Source organism: Propithecus coquereli, unplaced genomic scaffold (genome assembly GCF_000956105.1).
Source record: "Propithecus coquereli isolate 6110/MARCELLA unplaced genomic scaffold, Pcoq_1.0 Scaffold337, whole genome shotgun sequence".
Lineage (NCBI taxonomy): Eukaryota > Metazoa > Chordata > Mammalia > Primates > Indriidae > Propithecus > Propithecus coquereli.
Window position 1 is genome coordinate 1,487,179 of NW_012149030.1, and position 23,255 is coordinate 1,510,433.

The 23,255-nt window shown below is 43.5% G+C and overlaps 1 protein-coding gene across 4 annotated transcripts in view; it reads left to right on the forward strand.

The window, feature by feature from the left end:
- FAM193A (family with sequence similarity 193, member A) overlaps window positions 1–23,255 on the forward strand; it is a 100,221-nt gene that overhangs the window by 52,591 nt on the left and 24,375 nt on the right. For 2 of the 4 annotated variants that reach the window (XM_012650651.1, XM_012650653.1), the window contains exons 13-18: window positions 11,290–11,488; window positions 12,447–12,716; window positions 14,083–14,389; window positions 15,097–15,280; window positions 16,268–16,498; window positions 19,590–20,454. In XM_012650651.1, the coding sequence (XP_012506105.1) occupies window positions 11,290–11,488; window positions 12,447–12,716; window positions 14,083–14,389; window positions 15,097–15,280; window positions 16,268–16,498; window positions 19,590–20,454 (2,056 nt within the window). The remainder of the gene's footprint in view (window positions 1–11,289; window positions 11,489–12,446; window positions 12,717–14,082; window positions 14,390–15,096; window positions 15,281–16,267; window positions 16,499–19,589; window positions 20,455–23,255) is intronic. The other 2 variants (XM_012650654.1, XM_012650650.1) reach the window with 1 other exon arrangement.

Consider the following 23,255-nt stretch of genomic DNA (forward strand, 5'->3'; position numbering starts at 1 on the left):
TGATGCATCTGTATCTAAATGTGTAATGCATTAACCACCCTGGAGGGGATTGCTAGAGGCACCTACCAGAATACTAATGAGCCATATTAGAATAGCACAGATTTCTCTTCAGTTACATTGGAGGAGGTTTCTCACAGATGATTGAGAGGTACGTCTATGTCCATATCATTTGGACCTTTAGAAGTTCCTGATGTGGTAAAATCACAGTTGTTGCCTTTAAGCCATTATGTCACTGTGTTTGTAATTCTTCTTTTAATTCATACTTTGGCCATTGTGGGATAAATATTTAGTATCTAAAATATTTAGGATGAGTACTATGAAAAATTTATTTTCTTGAAATTAAAAAGACTTGAAGAGTAATTCTCTTGGCCTCACGTGACCCTCCCACGTCAGCCAAGTACCTGGGACTTACAGGCACGCACCACTATGCCCAGCTAATTTTTCTTACTTTCTTTGTAGAGATGGGGTCTTGCTATGTTGCCCAGACTGGTCTCAAACATCTGGCCTCAAGCGATCCTCTCACCCCAGCCTCCTGATAACAGGAATGAGCCATCATGCCTCTCCTCTGGTGGTTTTTTTTTTTTTTGATTTTTTTTTTAGTAGTAGCCATCTAAGAGGAGTGAGGTGGTATCACATGGTAGTTTTGATTTGCATTTTCTTAATGTTTAGTGACGTTGAGCAGCAGCTTTTCATGTGCTTATTGGCCATTTGTATATCTTCTTTAGAGGATGTCTATTCAGGTCCTTTGCCCGATTTCGAATCAGGTTACTTGTTTTTTGTTGTTGTGTTTTAGGATTTCTCTGTATATTTTGGATACTAGACCTTTATCAGGTATATGATTTGCAAATATTTTTTCCTGTTCTGTGGGTTGCCTTTATACTCTGTTGATAGTGTCTTTTGATGCACAACATTTTTGTTTTCATGAGGTCCAATTTGTCTATTTTTTATTTTGTTGCCTGTGCTTTTGGTCACATCCAAGAAATCATTGCCAAATCCAGTGTTGTGAAGGTTTTTTATCTATGTTTTTGTTTTAGGCATTACATTTAGATCTTTGATCGATTTTGAGTTAATTTTTTATACGGTGTTAAGTAAGGGTCCAACTTCATTCTTTTGCATGTGGCTATCCAGTTTTCCCAGTACCATTTGTTCAAAAGACTGTCCTCTCCCTATTAAATGGTCTTGGCATCCTTGTCAAAAATCATTTGACCATATATGCGAAGATTTATGTCCGGGCTGTCTATTCTGCTCCATTAGTCTATATGTCTGTCATTATGCCAGGACGAGGCTGTCTTGATTTCTGTAGCTTTGTAGTGAGTTTTTTATTTATTTTTTCCTGTTTTTTTTTTTTGTTTGTTTGTTTTGTTTTGTTTTTGTTTTTGGGGGCAGTCTCACTCTGTCACCCTGGGTGGAGTGCAGTGGGCTCATCACAGCTCACTGCAGCCTCAAACTCCTGGGCTCAAGCAGTCCTGCTGCCTCAGCCTCCTGAATAGCTTGGACTTCAGGCGTGTGCCACCATACCCGGCTAATATTTTCTATTTTTGGTAGAGTTGGGGTCTTGCTCTAGCTCAGGCTGTTGTTGTAAGATTTTGAAATCAGTAAGTTTGAGTCCCAGGGTGGTTCTCTTTTTCAAGATATTTTGGCTATGCAGGGTCCTTTGAGATTCCATATGAATTTAGAATGGGTTTTTCTATTTCTGCAAAAGACATCACTGGGATTTTAATAGAGGTTACGTTGAATCTATAGATCACTTTGGGTAATATGGACATTTAAAAAAATTTTGAGTCTTCCAGTCAATCAGTACAGTTGTGTTTCCATTTATTTTATATCTTCTTTAATTTCTTTTAACAGTGTTTTATAGCTTCCATTGTATAAATCTTTGACTTCTTTGGTTAAGTTAATTCCTCAGTATTTTATTCTTTTTGATGCTGTTGTGAATGAAATTGTTTTCATAATTTCCTTTTTGGATTGTTCATTGTTAGTGTATAGAAATGCAACTGATTTTTGAGTGTTGACTTTGTATTTTATGACTTGACTGAATTTATTTATCCTAACAATTTTTTTGTGTGGAATCTGTAAGGTTTTCTACACGTAAAATCATACAATCTAGAAACAGACATAGTTTTACTTCCTCCTTTCCAATTTGGATGCCTTTTATTTTTTGCTTACTTGCTCTGGCTAGAACTTCCAATACTAAGTTGAATAGAAGTGAAAGCAGTAATCCTTGCCTTGTTCCTGATATTCAAGGGAAAGCTTTTAGTTGTTCACCATTGAGTATGATATTTGCTGTGGGTTTTTCATACATGGCTTTTATTATGTTGAGACAGTTTCCTTCTATTCCTAGTTTGTTGAATGTTTTTGTCATGAAAGGGTTTTGAATTTTGTCATATGCTTTTTCTGCATCAGTTGTGATGATCATGTGCTGTTTTTCCTTCAGTCTGTTAATGGTGGTATGTTGACATTGATTGATTTTTATATGTTGAACCACCTTTGCATTCCAAGAATAAATCCCACTTGGTCATGGTGTATGATCCTTTTAATATGCTGCTGAATTCAGTTTGCTAGAATTTTGTTGAGGATTTTTTTTTATCAGTTTTCATAAGTGATTCTGGTTTATAGTTTTCTTGTAGTGTCTTTGGTTGTCGTATCAGACTATTGCTGGCCTCATAAAATGAGCTAGAAAGTGTTCCCTCTTCAATTTTTTGGGAAGTTTGAGAAGAATTGATATTAATTCTTCTTTTTAAATATTTGGACGAATTGACCTGTGAAGCCATCAGATTTAGGGCTTTTCTTTGTTGGGTAATTTTTGATTAACAATTCAGTCTCCTTACTAGTTATAGGTCTGCTCAGATTTTTCTATTTCTTCATGATTTAGTCTTGGTAGGTTTTGTGTTTTCTGGAATTTTTTCATTTTTACCTACATTATCCAGTGTGTTGGCGTACAGTTGTTCATAATATTTTCTTGTAATCCCTTTTATTTCTGTAGAATCAGTAGCAATGTCCCCACTTTTCATTTCTATTGAGTCTTCTCTCTTTTTTTCTTAGTCCACCTCAGTAGAGGTTTGTCAGTGTTGTTGATCTTTTCAAAGAACCATGTTTTGGTTTTCACTGACTTTTCTTTATTTTTCTATTCTTTGTTTCATTGATCTCTGCTCTAACCTATCCTATTCCCTTCCTTCTGCTAGATTTGGGTTTAGTTTGTTCTTTTTCTGATTCCTTAAGTTGTAAAGTTAGGTTATTGATTTCAGATCTTTCTTATTTTTTAATGGAATCATTTATAACTATAAATTTTCCCCTTAGCACTTGCTTTCACTGCATCCCATAAGTTTTGGGTGTATTATGTTTTTGTTTTGATTCGTCTCTCAGTATTTTTTAATTTCCCTTGTGATTTCTCCTTTGATTCATTGGCTATTTCCATTCCTTTACTTTTAATTTATTGAGGGCTTTATATTTAAAGTAGGTTTCTTGTAGACATGTATAGTTGGGTCTTGTTTTTCGTTTTTTTTGTTTGTTTGTTTGTTTGTGTGTTTGTTTCTTTTGTTTTGGTTTTGGTTTTGTTCTTGTTTTGAGTCAGAGTCTCACTCTGTTGCCGGGGCTAGAGTGTAATGGCATCATCATAGCTCACTGCAACCTCTAGCTCCTGGGTTCAAGTGATTCTTCTGCCTCAGCCTCCTAAGTATCTGGGACTATAGGTGCTCGCCACTATGCCCAGCTAATTTTTCTATTTTTTGTAGAGAGCAGGGTCTTGCTCTTGCTTAGGCTGGTCTCAAACTCCTCCTGGCCTCAAGCAATCCTGCCTCAGCCTTCCAGAGTGCTAGGATTACAGGTGTGAGTCTCCTCACCTGGCTTTGTTTTTTTGATATGCTCTGATAATCTCTGTCTTTTCATTGGTATATTTAGACCATTCATAAAGCTGTTTTTTAATGTGTTTGGATTAGCATCAACTATGTTAGTAACTGTTTTCTCTTTATTTCCAGAAGCTTCTTTGTCTGCCTTCTTCACTTTTAATTGAGCATTTTATGATTCTATTATATCTCTTCTCTTATCATTTCAATTTACTTATTTTAAAAAAATATTTGTAGTTGCCCTAGAGTTTACAATATACATTTTTTAACTGGTCTAAGCCCTCCTTCAAATAACACATGTAAAACAGGTAGGCTTTAACAGAATGTTCCCAATCCCTTCCTCCCAGTCCTTATGATATTACTGTCATTATTTTCACTTATCCGTGTATTGATCACCCAACGTAATTGTTACAATTATGTTAAACAGTTATCTTTTAGATCAATTAGTAATAAGTAAAATAAGATATTTTACATTTATTCCTCTTTAAGTACTCTTCCTTTCTTTATGTAGATCCAAGTTTCTGACCTGTATCATTTTCCTTCTGCCTGAAGAAAATCTTTTGACATTTCTTACAGGTTAGGTCTGCTGGCCATGAGTTCCCTCAGTTTTTGTTTGTCTGAGGAAGTCTTTATTTCTCCTTCACTTTTGAAGGATAATTTCGCTGGATACACAATTCTAGGTTGGTGGTTTTTTTTTTCTTTCAACACTTTGGATATATTTAACTCCACTCTTCCCTTGCTTGCATGGTTTCTGACAGGTGTTCTCTGTAATTCTTTTTCTTGTTCTTCTGTAGGTCCCCCCTCCTCATCCCCTGTTGCTTTCAAAATCCTCTTTTGTCTTTGTTGTTCTGCAGTTCAAATATGATATGCCTGTATGTAGCTTTTGGCATTTATTTATTTTGGCATTTATTCTACTTGATGTTCTCTGAACTTCTCAGATCCGTGATGCCTGTCATTTATTTTGGAGAGTTTTCAGCCATTATTACTTGAAATATTTCTCTTTTTTCTTTGTTTTTTAGAGACAGGGTCTCACCCTGTCACCCAGAGCTAGAGTGCAGTGGTAGGATCATAGCTCACTGTAGCCTTGAACTCCTGGGCTCCAGTGATCCTCCTTCCTCAGCCTCCTGAGTAGCTGGGACTATAGGCATGCCACTGCGCCCAGCTCAAATATTTCTTTGTTCTCTCCTTGTAGCATGCCAGTTGTCCTGCAGTTTGTGGATGTTTGTTCTATTTTGGTGGTGATGGATTATTTTTGTTACTGTTTTTCATTCTCATCCCTCTTTGCATGTCGTCTGAGTAGTACTGTTGCCATGTCTTGCAACTCACAGACTCTTACTGCTGAGCCTGTCACTGCCATTCTGTTTCTCTTACACTGTTTTTACTGCTTGCATTTCTTTCCCTGTCTCTGCTCACATGGTCCATGTGTTCATGCATGTTGTGTACTTTTTTCCATTAGAGCCCTTAGCGTGTTAGTCATTTTAGATTCCTGTCTGATCATTTTCATCTGTTTTTATCTCCATATTCCCTCTACTGTTCTGTTGTCTTTCTCTGAACCTCTGGTGAGACTGACAATAGATCTCATTCTATTCTTCACCCCTGGCACTCTGTCTCAAGTTTCTCATCTCCTTGTCCTTTAGTTCCATGTTGTGAGAACTCTTTTTGGATCATCAGTCTTCCAGTGAAGTGATTCTCTAATGGTGTCTAGCCTACCACTTTTTTAATTCCCAGTGTAATTCTTATTTCTAACCTTTACTTTTTTCCAAATATGTCTAGCAACTTTTTGTATTCTCTTGTTCCCCGACTTTATTTTATCTTTTCTCTTGTGTGCGCCACCTCACCCAACATTTCACACATAGTTATTCTGTGTTTGAATGCAACCTTGAGGATCCAAGTCTGTTTTTTGTTGTTTCTACTGACATCACCCATAGCTTGTGTCCTTGAAAAGGTAATTTTTTTATTGTGAGATCGTGTTCTGTTCAGTTTGGTCTGCAGAACCCCATGGTCCTAGATGGGGAATGATTTCTTTACAAGGACTTCAGTCTGCTGCAACAGGAGCTACCTGAGACCCTTGGGCCCTGCTCAAGAGCCTCCAGGACTGCTGCCTGTGTGGGACTGTGCTCTGAGGACGGCCACCCCTCAAGTGGCATGTCCCTTCCTTTCACCTCCGCCATCTTTCTCTCACCACCTTCTTGCCTCTTCCTTACATCCTTTGTCTTTGTCAATACCAGTTGGTTACCAGGGTGTTCGGTGTTATTTCTCTTGGTTCAGGATTTCTGTAGCCCCGTTTACCCAACAAAGTGTAGGCCAGGGAGGAAAGAACAGCCTTAGAGAGATGAGCAAAGGTGAACAGGTGGGGGCTGCACTCACTGCTCCTTCACAGAACAGGTTCCCACCTGCATCTCCTGTGGCCTCGGAGTGGTAGGTTCCAGAATTTGTACTGGAACCCAAGGTGTTCAACTTTCAATCCTGTCTTTTTTATCCAACACAGAAAGTGTGTTATGTAACAATCACTGTACTAGGAAAGGGCCTAGAAGTGAAGTAGAAGATGTCTTGAATTCTCCGCTGGGAATGTGAAGAATATTAAAAGTGATTACAGGCCCTCAGTGAGTTTAGTGTGTTCAGTGGAGCCTGGTGATTGGGTGGGGTCAGTTGAGTGCAGTCTCTGGAGCCCAGGGTGTGTCTTTTTTTTCTTTCTTTTCTCCGCCCCCCCCTTTTTTTAAAGACAAGTCTTGCTCTGTCACCCAGGCTAGAGTGCAGTAGCATCATCACAGTTCACTGCAACCTCAAACTCCTGGGCTCAAGGATCCTTCTGTCTCAGCCTCCCAAGTAGCTGGAACTACAGGTGTGTGCCACCACACCCAGCTAATTTTTCTATTTTTTTTTTTTTTGTAGAGAGGGCAGTCTCACTCTTGCTCAGGGTGGTCTCGAACTCCTGGCCTCAAGCATTCCCCCGACTTCAGCCTCCCAGAGTGCTAGGATTACAGGCGTGAGCCACCGTGTCTGGCCAACTAGGGTGTCTTTATATCTCCCTCTCCAGGTTAATTCGAAACTTAAGTACAACCACTGCAAAAATGTTTAATGGAATTAAAACTTGGTACAAGTTTTTAGTTCAGATTGGCAGTGGGGGGCTGGAGGAGCTATGTGGAAAATGGGGCCAAAAATAGATTGCAGGCCAGGTGAGATGGCTCACGCCCATAATCCTAGCATGCTGGGAGGCCAAGGCAGGAGGATCGCTTGAGGTCAGGAGTTCGAGACCAGCCTCAGCAAGAGTGAGACCCCATCTCTACTAAAAAATAGAAAAATTAGCCAGGTGGGGTGGCACACACCTGTAGTCCCAGCTACTTGGGAGGCTGAGGCAGGAGGATCGCTGGAGCCCAGGAGTTTGAGATTGTTGTGAGCTAGGCTGATGCCACAGCACTCTAGCCCGGGCAACAGAGTGAGACTCTGTCTCAAAAAAAAAAAAAAAGATAGATTGCAATTTGGGGATCATATTTTCAGTATTTTATTGAGGATCTTTGGTCTGCGTTTTATTTTGGAGGTAGTGTTCAGTTCTTCCAGCCTGAGAACTAGCAAGGCCAAAACAAAGGTGGTCCTTTTGCTTCTTTACCATCTCTGGGAGAAATGTTGAAGAATCTCAGTTAAGCAGAAATACAGAATAGAGTCACTCATCTTAACTTTCTTGTTACCTAAGATATAACTGGAATTCCTTCTTGTTTGAAAACTTAGTGTTGGAACTCTCTCTCAAGCGTGTGTGTAATGATTTGGTATTATGCTCTCTTTTTGTACAGTGTAGAGGACAGGCCAGATGACTCGGTGCTGTGATAAACTTGGAATTTGAGCTTGGTGAAAAGCTTTTTTTGTGTGTTTGCATTTGTGTCAGAGCTTTCATTTAAAGCAAAAACTTCCTGTGGATTACTTCTTTTGTCTCAAAGTGGAGAATAATTCAAAACTTGTTAATTGAAGCTTTGTGGAGTTATATAAAAAGTGAAATCAGTGTTCTAATTTAATAGCATTATCCACATTTTGAGAGACTTATTTTATGGTTAAATCATTGGTGGACTTATCAAGGCATGGCCCAAAAATGTATGTATGTGACATACATGTCACATGTCGCAAAGGTATATGTGATACCTGTTTTTTTCTGAAGGAAACTCTTAAGCTATTAAGATCAGTAGACATCTTATGCAGTAAACACTGAAAAATACAACTTTTTAAAATTACTGTTTCCTCTTTTTCTTACTTTTGCCTTTTGTCTCTACAACTGGGCCTCCTTTTCTGAGTAGGTAGGTTTCTGAAGAGTGTATAAATTGAATGTGTAGAATCACTATCTTATGTTTCCAGTATTACAATTTTAGAGATGCATTTTCTTATTCCTCTGAGCTAAACACTTTTCAACGAACATTTATTGAACACCCAGTATGTGCCAGGCCCTGTGCTACATTCTAGGAAAACAAAAATCAGCTAGTCCTGGTGCCTATTTTCAAAGAGCTCGCAGTCTAAAGGGAAGACAAAAACATAATCAGACAAAACATCAAAATGCTACTGCATACCTAACGGAACTTACAGACATGAGGTAGAAAAAACACTAAGGAGAAAAACTGTAAATGATTTCAGGGGTGGTTTTGCAGAGGAGGTGATGCTAGAATAGGGTCTGAAGAATGAGCAAGAGCTCACTGGACACATGTGGTGGTAGAGTCCAGGCTCTCAGCCAGGCTTTCCAGAGAGGACAGCAAACAACTCACAGTCTCATTTTACAGGGTCCCAGAAGTACTTAAGTAGCTTCAGAGCCCTGAAGGTGCTTCTGCTACTCAGAGTTTACCAGCTGGGCTAGCAAGGTGGAGCCACTTCTCAAAGCCAGTGTTGTGCATTGTGAGAAAACTGGCTGGTTTACACCTGTCAGGTATTTCTGCACCTTAGCAAAAGGTCCCCAAAACTGAGAAACCCTCTCCTACTTAATACTTTTCATCAATTACTTCTCAGCAAAGCAGCTCTTAGCTTACCACTACTTTGTAAGAATTGGTGTCTGTGGAAATACGGTTTTCTCATTTTCCTTACTGTTTGCCCCCAGGGCTCCCCTGCCAGAGTAGCTGCTTGCAGCCCTTGCTTGTACTGTGGATGCCCATCCCATATCAAGGCCTGAGCATCTGCTCCAGTCCCTACCCTCGTCCCACACCCTACCTCCCTGCACCTGTTCCCTGCACTGAGCTGTCCCCGTGGCCCAGGGGGAGTTCCTTCCCACTTCCTCTCTGTTCCAAAACCCTGTGGGAGAATGGGCACAGCTGGTAGGATTTGTTCAGTTGTTTGGTTGTTTCGTGTCTAGGGATTGTAGTCTTAGAAAATGAAAATAATCCACCTTCACACTCACTGAATGTTATTATGGGCCAGGCAATGTGCTGAATTCTTACCACCACCCCTGGAGGTAGGTATTTCCAGATTACAGATCAGAAAATTAAAGCACAAAAAGATTGAGTGACTTGCCTGAGGTCACACAGCTAGTAAAAAGGAGAACTGGCATTGAGCCCATCAGACTGTAGGCCCAAGGCTGAGACCTGGGACTAGAGTTCAGATCCAGCTGTTGCCTGGAATGGTAGTCCCTGACCTAGATGTTCAGTCACAGCTGTTGTCTTGATAGCTCCAGGATTGCTCCTTTCCTCGCCACCTTCATTCTCGTCCCCTAACTGCCTACCTCAGTGTTGTCCTCCTGCTCTGGTCCACCCACAGCATTGCCACAGATCAGTCTTTCTAATAAACTGACCACATCATCTCACTCTGCTGCTTAAAACCCTCTGCGGCTCTACGGTCCCTTCAGGACAAAGTCATACAATGCTGTCTCTGATCTGGCCACTGTCCCTGTCCTTGAGCCCTTCGGGGTGCCATGCTGTCATCCATGTTCATGGGCCACCCCTGTGCTTTTCCCCTCCTCTGCACCAGCCAGGGCCTCGAGATTCTTCCAGACCATCACCTGCTCTCAGGAACCCTGCCATTTGAGTTCACAGAATTCACTGCTTATTTCTGCATCCCAAAGGGCATGATTACTAGGTGTAGCTTTTTTCTTTAGGACAAGGCCTGTCCCTTGGTGCTCATTCATCCCAGCAGTACCTCAGTCCTGCTGAGGGGAAACCATGTGCCCCACCTTAACAAGGGCTGGGGGCGATGGGACCAGGCTCCAGGTGTCCCATCCCCTCGTGAAGCACACATAATTTGGGGAAAGGCAGACATTAAACCAATAGGCTACAAGTCAGTCCTGAATTATCACCGTGGTAAGTGCTGAGAGGAAAAATTACAGATTTTAGTGTGTTTCTTGGGAAGGCTTGCTTGGTCTTGGGTGCTGGGTCTTGGGTGGTGAGAGGAAAGGCAGTGGCAGCTTCTCAGCCTGAGCATGAGTGTGCGTGAGCAAGGTAGTGAGCCAAGGCTAGCACATTCTAGAATGTGGACACGGTATGCGCACAGCTCAGAGTCGGGTAGGAGTATGGGAGTGTGGAGGTCATGGGAAGGCCTGTGTGTCCAGGGCTTGGTGAGAGGAAGGGTACAGGTAGGTGGGCCCAGCTCTTTCGGGTCTCATGGGGCCCAAATGCTGGGAAACCATTGCTGTGTTCTGAGCAGAGGAGTGACATGCTCGTATTTACATTCAAAAAAGGTCACTCTGGCTGCTGTGAGGAAAAGAACTGGAAAGGCCCAAGTGCAAGTGTGGAGGCTGTTGCGGCCGTGCCGCTGTGAGAACGGGTCTGCTCAGGAGCTCCTGAGGAGGTCAGCAGACAGGGCCTAGTGCCTGGATGCGGGCTCAGGCGGAGGGCAGGCCCAGGTGGGTGCAGGGATTAGCCAAGTGGCCGGTCACCCAGTAACTGTGTGGCTGCTGGCCAGACCCAAGTCACTGTCCCCTGATGCCTTCAACCAGGGTCTGCCCCGTGGAGCCCACTGCACGGCTTACCTGTGAGGTGGCTCCTTGGAGAGCGCCGTGAGCTTCAGAGCACAACGTGAAGTCCCTCTAGTTCTTCAGACTTATGCTATACTTCACCCAAGTGTCAGAGATCAGTGTAAGGGCTTTACCCATTTTCATCAATGATTCTAAAGTTGACTTATTTGCCATGATCATTAACAAGCCAGATGAGAATAAGCCGTAGGGACAGACCTTATGCATGTTAACCACACTCGGTGTGACTAGATAGGAATGTGAGCAGCTACTGAGTTGTCTAAAGTTTGTTTATGTATATTCCTTGAGGCATCAGTTGCTTCTAAAATCTACATCTGGTTGAAATTTGACCTATTGTGTATAGTCTTATAAATAAATCAAGTAAGTGCTTTGTGAGATGTGCTGCACCCGTGGACACAAGCTCATGGTGAGCATATCCCACAAGGTTTTCAGTAATGATTTGTCTGTTTGTAGTTTAACTACTTAGGTAAACAGAATATTAATTTTGATATGTGATTAGAAAATTTTTTTTTGTAGGCTTTATCGCCAGCACCTGTTCAGAATCACACAAATAAGCATCAGGTATTCAATGCATCTCTTCAAGACCATATTTATCCAAGCTGTTTTGGGAATACTCCAGAGTGGAATAGTTCTAAATTTATAAGTCTTTGGGGATCAGAAGTGATGAATGATAAGAACTGGAATCCTGGCACTTTCTTGCCAGATACAATTTCTGGTAAGGAATCTGTTAAAACTTTCTTAAAGTTTTAAAATAACCGAAGCTGAATAGATTGACACTTTGCTGTAACCTCCTGTAGAAGCTCTGGTGCAGCTGTACCCAGCTGCTGCTCCCTCACCTCCGTCCTTGGGTCCTTGGGGGCTGTCCTTCTGCTCCATCCTTTGCATCTGCCACTAGTCAGTCCCCTGCATTGATGGAGCAGAGCAAGGCTCTGGCTCCGTGGCTGTGTGTCGGCCCAGGGTCTAGTCTGCACAGTTTGATGTCCAGCCTTTCATTCTCAGCAGTGGTGACAACCAGACCTCAGCCCTAGTGCAGAGGGGGCAGGGAGACAGTGTCACGGTGACTTGAATGCCGTGGCTTTTGTTCCTTTTCTCTGATTTCTGTATTGGCCCTACATGGGATCTGTTCCCTTCTAATAAGCTCCTTCTTCCCCAGCTGCCTCAGCTGCTGAGGCTCAGCTGTTAACTTCAGTCGCAGGGCCCAGAACACCTGAGGAGGGGCTGGTAGCTATGCCTCATCTCTGTCTTCATGTGGCCAGAGCTCGTGGTAGCCCCACACCCAGGCCCTCCATGCATTCAGAACAACAAGCTAGACTGGACATCCCGATCTGTGCTTGGGAAGGATTTCTAGCTGTGTGACCTTGGGCAAGTTGCTTAGCCTCTCTGAGTCTCAGTATCTTCATCTTCTTAGGATGGGAGTAATAGTACCAACCTCCGAAAGTAGTTTTAAAGCATTAAATGACTTTGGGAAGCACTGTGCACAGGAATTGGCACATAGTAGGTGCTCAATAAAGATGTTTTCTTAGATTAAAAACCAGCTGACCAGCATCAGCCCAGTAGAGGCCTAACTGCAGTACAGCCCCAGTATTAAGTGTTTCAATCATCAGCATGTCTTGTAGGGTTTAGCTAAGTATTATTTCTGTTAGAAGTTTTAATTTTCCCATTCTTCTCTGAAGGGAGTGATATATTAGGGCCAACACTCTCAGAAACAAGACCTGAAGCCCTTCCACCTCCATCTAGCAGTGAAACACCTGCAGTTTCGGATAAAGAGAAAAAAAATGCTGCAAAAAAGAAATGTCTGTACAATTTTCAAGATGCTTTTATGGAAGCAAACAAAGTTGTCATGGCTACCTCATCAGCCATGTCTTCCGTGTCCTGCACAGCTACCACAGTGCAGTCGAGCAACAGCCAGTTCAAAGTGTCATCCAAGAGACCTCCTTCAATAGGTAAGGCCTGTTAGCCCTTGGGGACCCTCATAAAAGGCACAGCTTGTTTATTTCACACCATCTTTGTAATTGCCTTTTACTTAGCCTCCCAGAGGCTATGCTAGTATAATTAATGCCCCAAATGCTCACCTACAAAGAGCTTGGCCTGTAAGGCTCTGACGAGAATTTTAGCTGTCATACTAAATCCCACTGGGGCTTTGCTGCACTGGGTCTTGCCTTCAGTCTCCGTACCCATTGTTCTGTGACAGGAAGAGGCATTGCTTTCTGAGCATGTGGTGAGATTCCTCGGAAGCTGCTTTAGGAAAATGCTGAGCAAAGGAGAGCTGACGGGGCTGCCTGTCACCCATCCCCTGCTGTCACTCGGGTTAATCCACTGTCCAACAGTGGGAAGGGGGCCTGAAAGTCATTAGAGACCAGTGCAGAACTCGTGAGTGGCTCAAAGGGGCCTCACTAGCCAAAGTTGGGACAGACTGAGCATCAGAAAGAGTCATGAAATGGATGGTACCACACAGATAAGGTTGAGAGTCCATAGGGATGCCAGACAGGGGAGGAGGCAGGGCAGCTCTTTTTCACAGAGGTACACCACTGCTGTGTGAGTAAGAAGGATAGAAGTGGCACGTCAGCACTCTGCAGCTAGCTGTGCAGTAAGCCGCTGGTTCAGGATTGCATCATCAGTGGACGTTAAGAATGCTGGTTGTCAGTTTGGGGAACAGAGCATTTCCACTCACAGGACTGACAGGTTACAAAGGGATGGCGGAATCTGGCCTCTTACTCTGGAGGAATCTGGCAGGCAGCCCTCTGCACACTGTCATGGAACAAAAGGACATTAGATGCTTCCTGCTGCCAAGAAATGGGAAGAATCCAACATAACTTTTGTAGGATTCATGCCCCAAACATTTCACCGAAATGTATTGAGACAAGATAAATCCAAATTGGCAGACAGCTGGCCTGTTGAAAAATGTCTTGGAAGAAGCTATGTTGGGGGGAAGCACTAGAGGACATATGGAGAAGATTGGAAAGTTGAATATGAATTGTGCATTGGAGAAGAGTACCATGTCCATGTGAAATGTCCTTAGTGTAATAATAATGGTATGGTGGTCATACAGCAAAATGTTCATGTTCTCAGGAATTCATGCTGAAGTGTTTAGGGGTGTGCGCAACTTCTAAATGTTAAGCCAAAAAGTGTGGTGTGCATATAAGAAATAAAGTAAATGTGACAAAATGATAAACCATCATGAATCAAGGTGAAGGATGAAGGGTGTTTGTATTGTTCCTTCAAATTTTCTATAGGTTCAGACATTTTTAAAACAAAAGATGGTGAAAAAATTGTGATTAAGGGAAACATGAATGTCTGTTTCTTCTTCAGCCATTGGCCATGACTCTCGGTCTCTCGATGCAGGCGATGTCTTTCATGGCATCAACAAGGAGGATCACAGACACTCGGCACCGACAGCCCCAAGGAACAGCCCCACGGGCCTGGCCCCGCTCCCAGCACTCTCTCCTGCTGCACTCTCGCCTGCCTCCACCCCTCACCTTGCAAATCTTACAGCCCCATCATTCCCCAAAGCTGCAACCACAGCTCCCGGGTTTGTGGACACACGCAAAAGCTTCTGTCCTGCCCCCCTGCCCCCAACCACAGATGGCTCTATTAGTGCCCCTCCGAGCGTCTGCAGGTGAGCAGGTCCTGGAGGGGTGGTTGGGAGCACTTTGGGAAATGAGTGTTATGCGCACTAACACAGCTACAGAAACTGTCCCCGGAACCATGCAGTTGAAAAGTCAGTGGAACGCAGAGGGATTTGCAGGGTCGTCCCCAGCAGAGGCCGTGGGGGATTCCCATCCCAGCCTCTAGCTCTGCAGAGGGAAGAACAGAGATGCTGAGCCACCGTGGGTCAGTGGGCAGACTACCCCTAACCATGGGCAACGTTGGGTGTCTCTTGTTTGACTTTTAAGTTGTATTTGTTGTACATTGGATAGAGTCAGAAGAAAATGTATAAAATGTATATAGTGAAGCACAATACAGCAAACAACAGTGTTTTTTTTTTTTAGAAGACAAATTTCTGTTATTTTTGAACTCACCTGTTTGAAGCCATTTTTCCCTCCTGCTCAGTGTGGAAGCAGGTGGCAGGAACAGTCACAGAAGGAGACATTGGAGAGACTGTGTTTCTGTTCTGTGGCGCTTTACAAGTGCTGTGGGTGACTGCCTGCCTGTAAGCTGTGCCTCCTGCCCAACCCTTCTGTTGCCACCTGTGCTTGACTACAAGTGACACCCTGGGGCACACATCCTCTGTGCTACCTACCTCTTATTTGTGAAATGGGCAGAACTATGGGTGGGCGAGAGAAGGCAGGCCATTCGCTAACGAGCCTGTGTGCGGTTTTGCAGTGACCCTGACTGTGAAGGACACCGCTGCGAGAATGGCGTCTATGACCCGCAGCAGGATGACGGGGATGAGAGTGGGGATGAAGACAGCTGCTCTGAGCACAGCTCCAGCACCTCCACCTCCACCACCCAGAAGGAGGGCAAGTACTGTGACTGCTGCTACTGCGAGTTCTTCGGGCATGGTGGGGTAAGTGCCTGAGCCAGCCTGTTGGGACATGAGAGGTGTGCAACACACAGGCTCTTTCACAAGCATTAGACACCTAGACTCATTCAAGGTGTGGTTATATGGAAGCTTCATTTGCAGCAGAGTTAAAATCCAGATATGGTCTGAAGCAGCAATTCCACTTTTAGGTTATGCTTACTTAAAAAACCAATGAAAAGTATCTTCCCAAAGATTTAGCTGTGAGGATTTCATCGCTGTATTTTTATATTTGTTTATGATTTTTAAAATAGTTGGTGAAGTGGGGGGCATCTACTGATTGCCCAGCTGTAGGACATTGTTACATAGTACATCCATACAGTGGAATACTGTGTAGTCAGTTGCATCAGTGTTTTGTGTGTACAGTTTGATTGCTCTTGTTTGAATACAAAGGATGGTGGTACCCATACATACTTATACATCTTTCCAGAGCAGTAATTTAATTTGTACAAGCAGTTATCACCCATGATTTATGAGAGATGAGCAGTAGGAAAAGCAGGGGCTTATAGTTTTTCTACTTAGTTCTGTTTTTAATAGTAAGAAATTTGGCAGTAGAATTGAGGGCAATTATTTTCCTTTTTGGCACTGAGCAGGAAATCTATAAATGGATGGAAAGATACTACAGGTTCCTTTATTGACATGAAAAGAGATTCACACTGTAAATAACAAGTAGATGAATCAGTATGTGTAATTGTTTCTTTTCAGTTAAAAAAAATCCATTTGTGTACATAGTTGTACGTGCTTTACCGGATCTTTTCATGAATATATAGAATTTGAGGGGAAGGTGACAGATGCAACTTTTAGATAACTTGGTGATGATAGTTTTTCTTTTTTCTGTCAGCTTATCTTATTTCTTTATGTTCACAATGAACATGTACTACTTGTAATAAAACAGTTTATTTGTAGAGATGTCTGAAATTTGTTACATTCAGAATTATAACCTGAAGTTTAATTTAGTTGTGTTATTTGTCTTAGCCTCCAGCTGCACCAACAAGTAGGAATTATGCAGAAATGAGAGAGAAGCTTCGTTTACGGCTGACCAAGAGGAAAGAAGAGCAGCCTAAAAAAATGGATCAGATCTCGGAAAGGGAAAGTGTCGTTGACCACCGAAGGGTAGAGGATTTGTTACAGTTTATAAACAGCTCAGAGACCAAACCAGTAAGCAGCACTCGAGCAGCCAAGCGAGCAAGGCATAAGCAGAGAAAGGCAAGTGATGCACCTTGGGTCTGAGGCACTTGCTGTGCTCTCTGGGAGCAAGGTTGAGCTGCAGGTGGTGGGGGCTCTGAAGCGAGTTGACTTATTCCTGTCTGTCTCTGGTGGCCTGAACTGGAAGCTGGTTAAAAACCGTACTTTGTACTTTCAGGAAACCACTCCCCCTTTTGTGTAATGGTTCTGCTAGTGGATCTAACACAAGCTTTCAGGTTCTTGTGCTGACCGTCTTGGGGGCAGCAGCAGACCCAGCTTTGTCTGTATGAGAACCTTCCTCCCCAAGGAAGTAGGGAAGAAGGAGCCCTCTGCTGTAGAGGTAGTGGAAGTGGGGCTCTTGGGGGCTTTTGGAGCCTGTGAGTGAAGAAGTGACTTTGATATGGGACTGGGAAGGGCAATTGGCACAGCAGAGTCTTCTGGACACAGGTCCCCATGCTCCGCTTGTCCCACTGGCCATTCAAGATGAGGGCCAGTGCATGGCATTGATGTGGAAGACTAAGGTGACCAGCCTTTGTGGGAGGTCTTGGGCAGTTTCCACCTCACCAGAGGGCGTGGTGTCTCACGAAAAGTAAATCTCTCCTTGGCCCAGTGAGGGGCTGGGAGTAGACTTGAGACCGTCTGCTAATAAATGAGAAATTATATTCTTTTTTTTTTTTGAGATAGGATCTCGCTCTGTCACCCTGGCTAGAGTGCAGTGACGTGATTATAGGATAGGTCACCGTAATTTCAAACTTCTGTGCTTAAGCAATCTCCTGCCTCAGCCTCCTAAGTAGTTGGGACTGCAAGTGTGCACCACCATACCTGGCTAATTATTTTCTGTCATTGGTAGAGACAAGGTCTTGCTCTTGTTCAGGCTGGTCTCAAACTCCTGAGCTCAAGCAATCCTCCTGCCTCAGCCTCCCAGAGTGCTAGGATTACAGATTTGAGCCACTGTGCCTGGCCAAGAAATTGTGTTCTTACTCGATGCTAGAGTTGATACTGCTGGGAATCGATTAAATCTATGATTTGCATTTCCCCTGCCCCCAGCAAAATTTTCTCTTGGAGGATTTTCTACAGCACCTCTATACTAGAACAGTTCCAAAGATCCTCCTGGTTTCAGCTGGCTAAAAAGATCAGGCTCCAAGAGCCAGACCCAAGCAGGCAGATGTGGGCCACAGGCAGAGGGGAACTTGTAAATTTGATAGGGTTCTGACAGTGGGATGGTTGCTTTGGGAAGGGGCAAGGTCCCTGCCTGCAGCTTGGTCGGGCAAGGACATGAAGAGAAGGAGACACTCCCACACGGACAAGAGGTTGGGCCGTATCTCTTACATTGTTGCTTCTAACTTAGCTGTTTTGATTCTCCACTAATTATGATTATTCTAAGTGGATTAACCATCAAGAGCTCTGCTTGTACCTCACAATCTTAAAGTAGATTTGGATGGCTTTTGGATCTAATTGGGAGGCTTTATGGGAGAAGCTTGTTGTATGCCTCAGAAGATCTGGGTTTCCTGTGCCCTCTGAAGCGAGGAGCACATGGTGTGTTCTGGCATCGGGGGCCCCACGGTGTTCCAAGGCCTGAGACCTCACACTGGGACTCACTGGAGGCCTCTGGGACCCCTTCCAGTGCTTTCAGGGATATCCTCCACCCCATGTACTTGCCCTCTGACCTTGCAGGCAATCTAGATCCAGACTTCAGGTCAGCACCCACTCACACCTCATGGGACCTCCTCCTTGTCCTGGTACTGTCTCCCTTGACCTCATGCCATAGGACAGCCCACAGGTCTGCACTGAGGCTTGGTGACGATGGCTCGTTGTGGATATGAAGGCAGCAGCTCCCCTGTGGACTCTGTCCTGTAGCAGGTTCACCCCGTAGGCTTTGCTGGGGGAGTCACTCCACTAGAGGCTAAGGCACCTGCTCACAGTAGGTCTCCTGACCTGTTTGTCACCAGACCTTGGTGTGACAAGCTCGTGCCAGAATGTAGCTCAGCACTGAGAGGACACCAGCTGCCCTATGTGTGCCATTGAGTATAGTGATGGAGTCAGTTTCCCCTTTGGCACAGCCCTGTGGCCCACTGCAGACACTGGACCCCACCCTAGGGCTCTTCCAGGAGCTGCCTATCAGGGGCTACCTCCCAGGGAAGCTTTCCCTTTTAACAGATAGAGCAAGGAATTAAATAATTTTAACTTGAATTGTGAAATTAAGTTTTTAAAAAACATGTTATTGTTAAATTTTTACCATAATGTTTTATTAAGTTTTTCAGAAGATAAGTAAATTTGTCTATTAAAAATATTGTGTAAAATAATTTAAACTTGGGCAGGACTTTATATTTTCCCAAGCAAAATGCTTTTGCCAAAGTTTCTTGTCAACTCTAGCTTTTTTCGAGTTCAGCAATAGGCGGCACCATGATTCTAACTCTGACAGCTCACATTTATTTTCTAAACAGAAGGAATCGTTTCCATTTATGCTCCTGGAATATATCGTTATGAAAATATAGTTTTCACTAGTGAAGCTGGACAGCAAGCCATTTGCTCTGTCACACTGGTGACAATATATTGGGACTTTTATTTATCTGCCAGGATGAGAAGAAATTTCTAGTTTTTTACTATGTGTTTCTTGCATGCCCTATTGATACAGGTGAGTGCATCAGCATCAGCCTTCACCTGGAAAGGTGTGTTTGCCCAAAGTTCTGGCAGCACGTGTGCAGCCTTCACTGGTGCACAAGCAATTCGTAGTATCAGTTGCATCAGCAGCGTGACTCCTTGCTACACATATAGGCAGGTAACTGGCTCCCTGGACATGAGCCCAGCAGCTGCTCTGACCTCAGGTCATGTGCCCAGCACCAGGTCAAAGGCTGTAAGGGATTTTTTGTTAACTACCCCCATCCCCTGAAATAAAGTAAGCATATACCATGGTAGATAGATGAAATTTAATAATTCTGTAGAGTAAAACAATTGAAGGTAGGTGTGCTTTAAACTTTTAGTTTATTATAGCCCCTTTCGAAGTTTATATTCCATATGTGATTCATTTTTTAGGTTATCTTAGTTTTCTGTGGTCTTAATTTTTAGTGTACTTACCACTGTCTTAAGTTGCCTTCTCTTTTTACAACGGCAGCTGGAAGAGAAAGCTCGCCTAGAAGCCGAGGCCAGGGCCCGGGAGCACCTGCACCTCCAGGAGGAGCAGAGGCGTCAAGAGGAGGAGGAGGAAGAGGAGGAGGAGGACGAGCATTTCAAGGAGGAATTTCGCCGGCTTCAGGAGCTTCAGAAGCTAAGAGCTGTAAAAAAGAAGAAGAAGGAGAGGCCAAGTAAAGACTGCCCCAAGTTGGACATGCTTGCTAGAAATTTCCAGGCAGCAACAGAGTCTGTCCCTAACTCTGAAAACACCCACAATGGCTCACTGGAGCAAACTGAAGGACCAGAAACCACCTCTTGCTCCCCTTCCAGACACATGAATCACACAGAGCCCAGGCCACGGCCGGGAGCCGACAGGGATACTGTGGACCCCATTGACAACAGAGACTCCAAACCTCTCCTCCCCAAAGAGGTCAGTGGGAAGCAGCATGAGCCGCTGTCTTTTTTCTTGGACATGATGCGTCATCATAAAGAGGGAAACGGCAAACAGAAGCTAAAGCAGACCAGTAAGGCCAGCAGTGAGCCAGCACGGAAGCCCATGGAGCCCCCCAAAGCCACAGAGGGGCAGCCCAAACCCCGGGCCCAGACTGAGTCAAAGGCTAAAGTGGTTGACCCCACTTCCCTCACAGAGCAGAAAAGAGAGGAGAGAAAAGTCAGCAATAATAACAATAACAAAAAGCAGCTGAACCATATCAAGGAGGAAAGGTCAAACCCAGTCCCTGCTGAGCCCGCCTCTCCCAGCGAGCTTCAGCAGAACAACAAGCTGCTACTGGCAGATTATCCTCAGCCAAAAGGCAGGAACAAGAAAAATAAGAAGAAGAAAGGAGACAGAGTCAGCAATTCGATTGGTAAATACAGAACAGAGGGAAAGTCTTTCTAACTTGTGACTTTAAATTTTCTGTGTGAGATGTAATAATATGAGAAAAGCACTTAGTTTGACGTTTTCTTACAGTCTGTCTCCCCCTCTTATGGATTGGATGCTACCTTATCTATTCCTGGCTTTGTGCTTTTTGTGGCTTTTTCGCCACCAATAAGGGACAAATAACCATTGTTATAGTTTATTATTTTGAAATAATTTTAAACTTACCAAAAAGCTACAAAAAGAGTACAGAGAATTTCAGTTTCCCAGCATCAACATGGTACCAGGTTTTCCTTTGTCATTCTCTCTCTCCTTCTCTCTCTATTGTTTTTCTGAACCAAATTTGAGTAGTTTTAGACATGCTTTCCCTTTCCCTTTAAATACTTCAGTGTGTATTTCCTCAACACAAGGACACTGTTTTACTAACCCTAACCCTAACCCAGTATGGTGATTAGAATCAACAAGTTTACACTGATACAATGCTCTTATCTAGTTAAGGACCTTCCTTATGTTACTTGAGTTGTCCCTTTAACATTTTTTATGGCAAAAAAAAAAAAAAAAAGTGTTCTTACTGTCTTCTCCTGGAAAAGGATCCACACAGGATCACATCATATCTCTAATTTCCTTTAATTTGGATCAGTTCCTCAATTTTTGTTTCTCATGGCCTTGACGTTTTTGAGGAGTACAGCCTTTTTTTTTTTTTTTTTTAGTGTCCTTCAATTGGGTCGTGTGTGCCATTTCTTCATGATCAGATTTAGATTGTGTGTTTTGGGCAGCAATACCACGGACATGACAGGTCCCCGTTGTGCATTCCTTCAGGAGGTGCACGGTGTTGTCCGTCCCATCACTGGGATGTTAACTCTGATCCTGGGTTCAGATGATATCTGCCCAATTCTCCGCAGTCAAGTCATTTACTAATTATTAATGTCTCACACAGAGATGAATATCCTATTTTGTGCCAAACATTCACCCACTAGTTCTAGCATCCGTTAATGATTCTTGCCTTGAATGGTTATTACTATGTTGTTTGCCAATGGGGATTTTTCTAATATTATTCCTTCTATATTTGTTGTTAGGCATTCTAGTATAGGAGGAACTTTCCTTCTTCCCCATGTATTTTTTCATTTAGTTAAGTTATTATTTATATGAGGGTGAATTCATGAATTTTTACTTGATGCTGTAGACTGTTATCTTTTAGTAACATTATTTATGTTGATGCTCTTATTGTCCCAGATTCAGTCAGTAGGAACCCTCAGGATGGCTTTTTCCTCAGTCCTCTTGATGCAACTTCACCATCCTTTAAGCACTTTGTACTTCCTGTCATAGTCAGGTGCTCCAGGCTCATCTGTTCTGTCCCAGCCCTGAATTGGTCGTTTCTCCAGGGAACCCTCATTCTTTTTAGTGGAGAGTGGTGTTTAGAAACCTAGGCCCAGGTGCTGTGGTGTGGCGCCGCCTCTACACCCTCTCAGTCAGCAGAGCAGGGGGTACCAGCGGCGGGGGGTGGTGTGCATGCACCACCTACACACGCGTCTGTTCCCATTTCTTCATCTAATTTCTGTATTACAAGCCATGCGTTCCAGATATTCCATCCCGCTGCAGTGCCACAGTGTGCTTTCTCACCTTCCCCTTTCCACATTTAACTCCTGCCCTGGCAGTGAGCACCTGGGCCCTATCCGTGCATTTCCTGACCTGTTCAGTCCTAGAACACAGGTAAAGTAGTTTCCAAATTACCTTCCCTTTCCGCTGTGGAAAACTTTGAACATGATTTCAGTTTGTCCAGTTATTTTTGTCTTTAGCCTTAGGGTATGTAGTGATAACACTGTTCAAAAGTGTTTTGAATTAGTGCTTTTTCCTCTTTAGTACAATTATTTCGTTCATTTAAGACGCATCTGATTCATTTTTTTCTATTCGTATTACGTTTTGTTGTGTTTCTCCTCCCTAGTCCCTTTGTTTTTAATCTGGTTCTCACCCACCACCATAGGTAACTGACCAGTCTCTTATTTGCTTTTCTTTTACACAAAAGGTAGCAAACTATAGATACTCTCTTGACCTTTGCCCTTTTTTCCACTTAATATGTTTTGGAAATCAGTCCATGTCCATTCATAGTGATCGTCCTCACTCTTGTACAGCTGCATAGTGTTCCATTTAAAGTGTACCGTCATTTCTCCAGCCATTCTGTGCACGTGCATTTGGGCTGTTCCCAGTGCTTTCTGATTACACACAGTGCTGCAGTGCACACTTTTGTGCATATGTGTTTTCATGTTGCTTGGAGATATGTCTTCAGAGCAGTTTTCAGAAGAGAAAGTACCGGATCAGAAGGTAAGCGCGTTCACAATTTTGCTACCTGCCTCCAGGTTCTCCCCAGACCCTCCCCTCAGTTCCCTACCAGCAGCATCTGAGCACTGCTCTGCCCACAGCCTTGCTGACAGAGTATGTTGTCAGGATTTTTATGTTTTGCCCTCATCCATTAGCTGAAATAATTCCTCAGTATAGTTTTCATTTGCATTTTTCTCCTAAGTACGATGAAGTCAATATTTTTGAGTTGGGGAGGGTCTCTATTAGAGTGCAGTGGCGTCATCATAGCTCACAGCAACTTCAAACTCCTCGGCTCAAGCGATTCTACTGCTTCAGCCTCCTGAGTAGTTGTGCCTACAGGTGTGCACCACCATGCCTTGGTAATTTTTTAATTTTTTTGTAGAAATGGGGTCACACTGTATTGTTCAGGCTGGTCTTGAACTCCTGGCCTCAGGCGATCCTCCTGCGTATCATAACACTGGGATTACAGGCGTG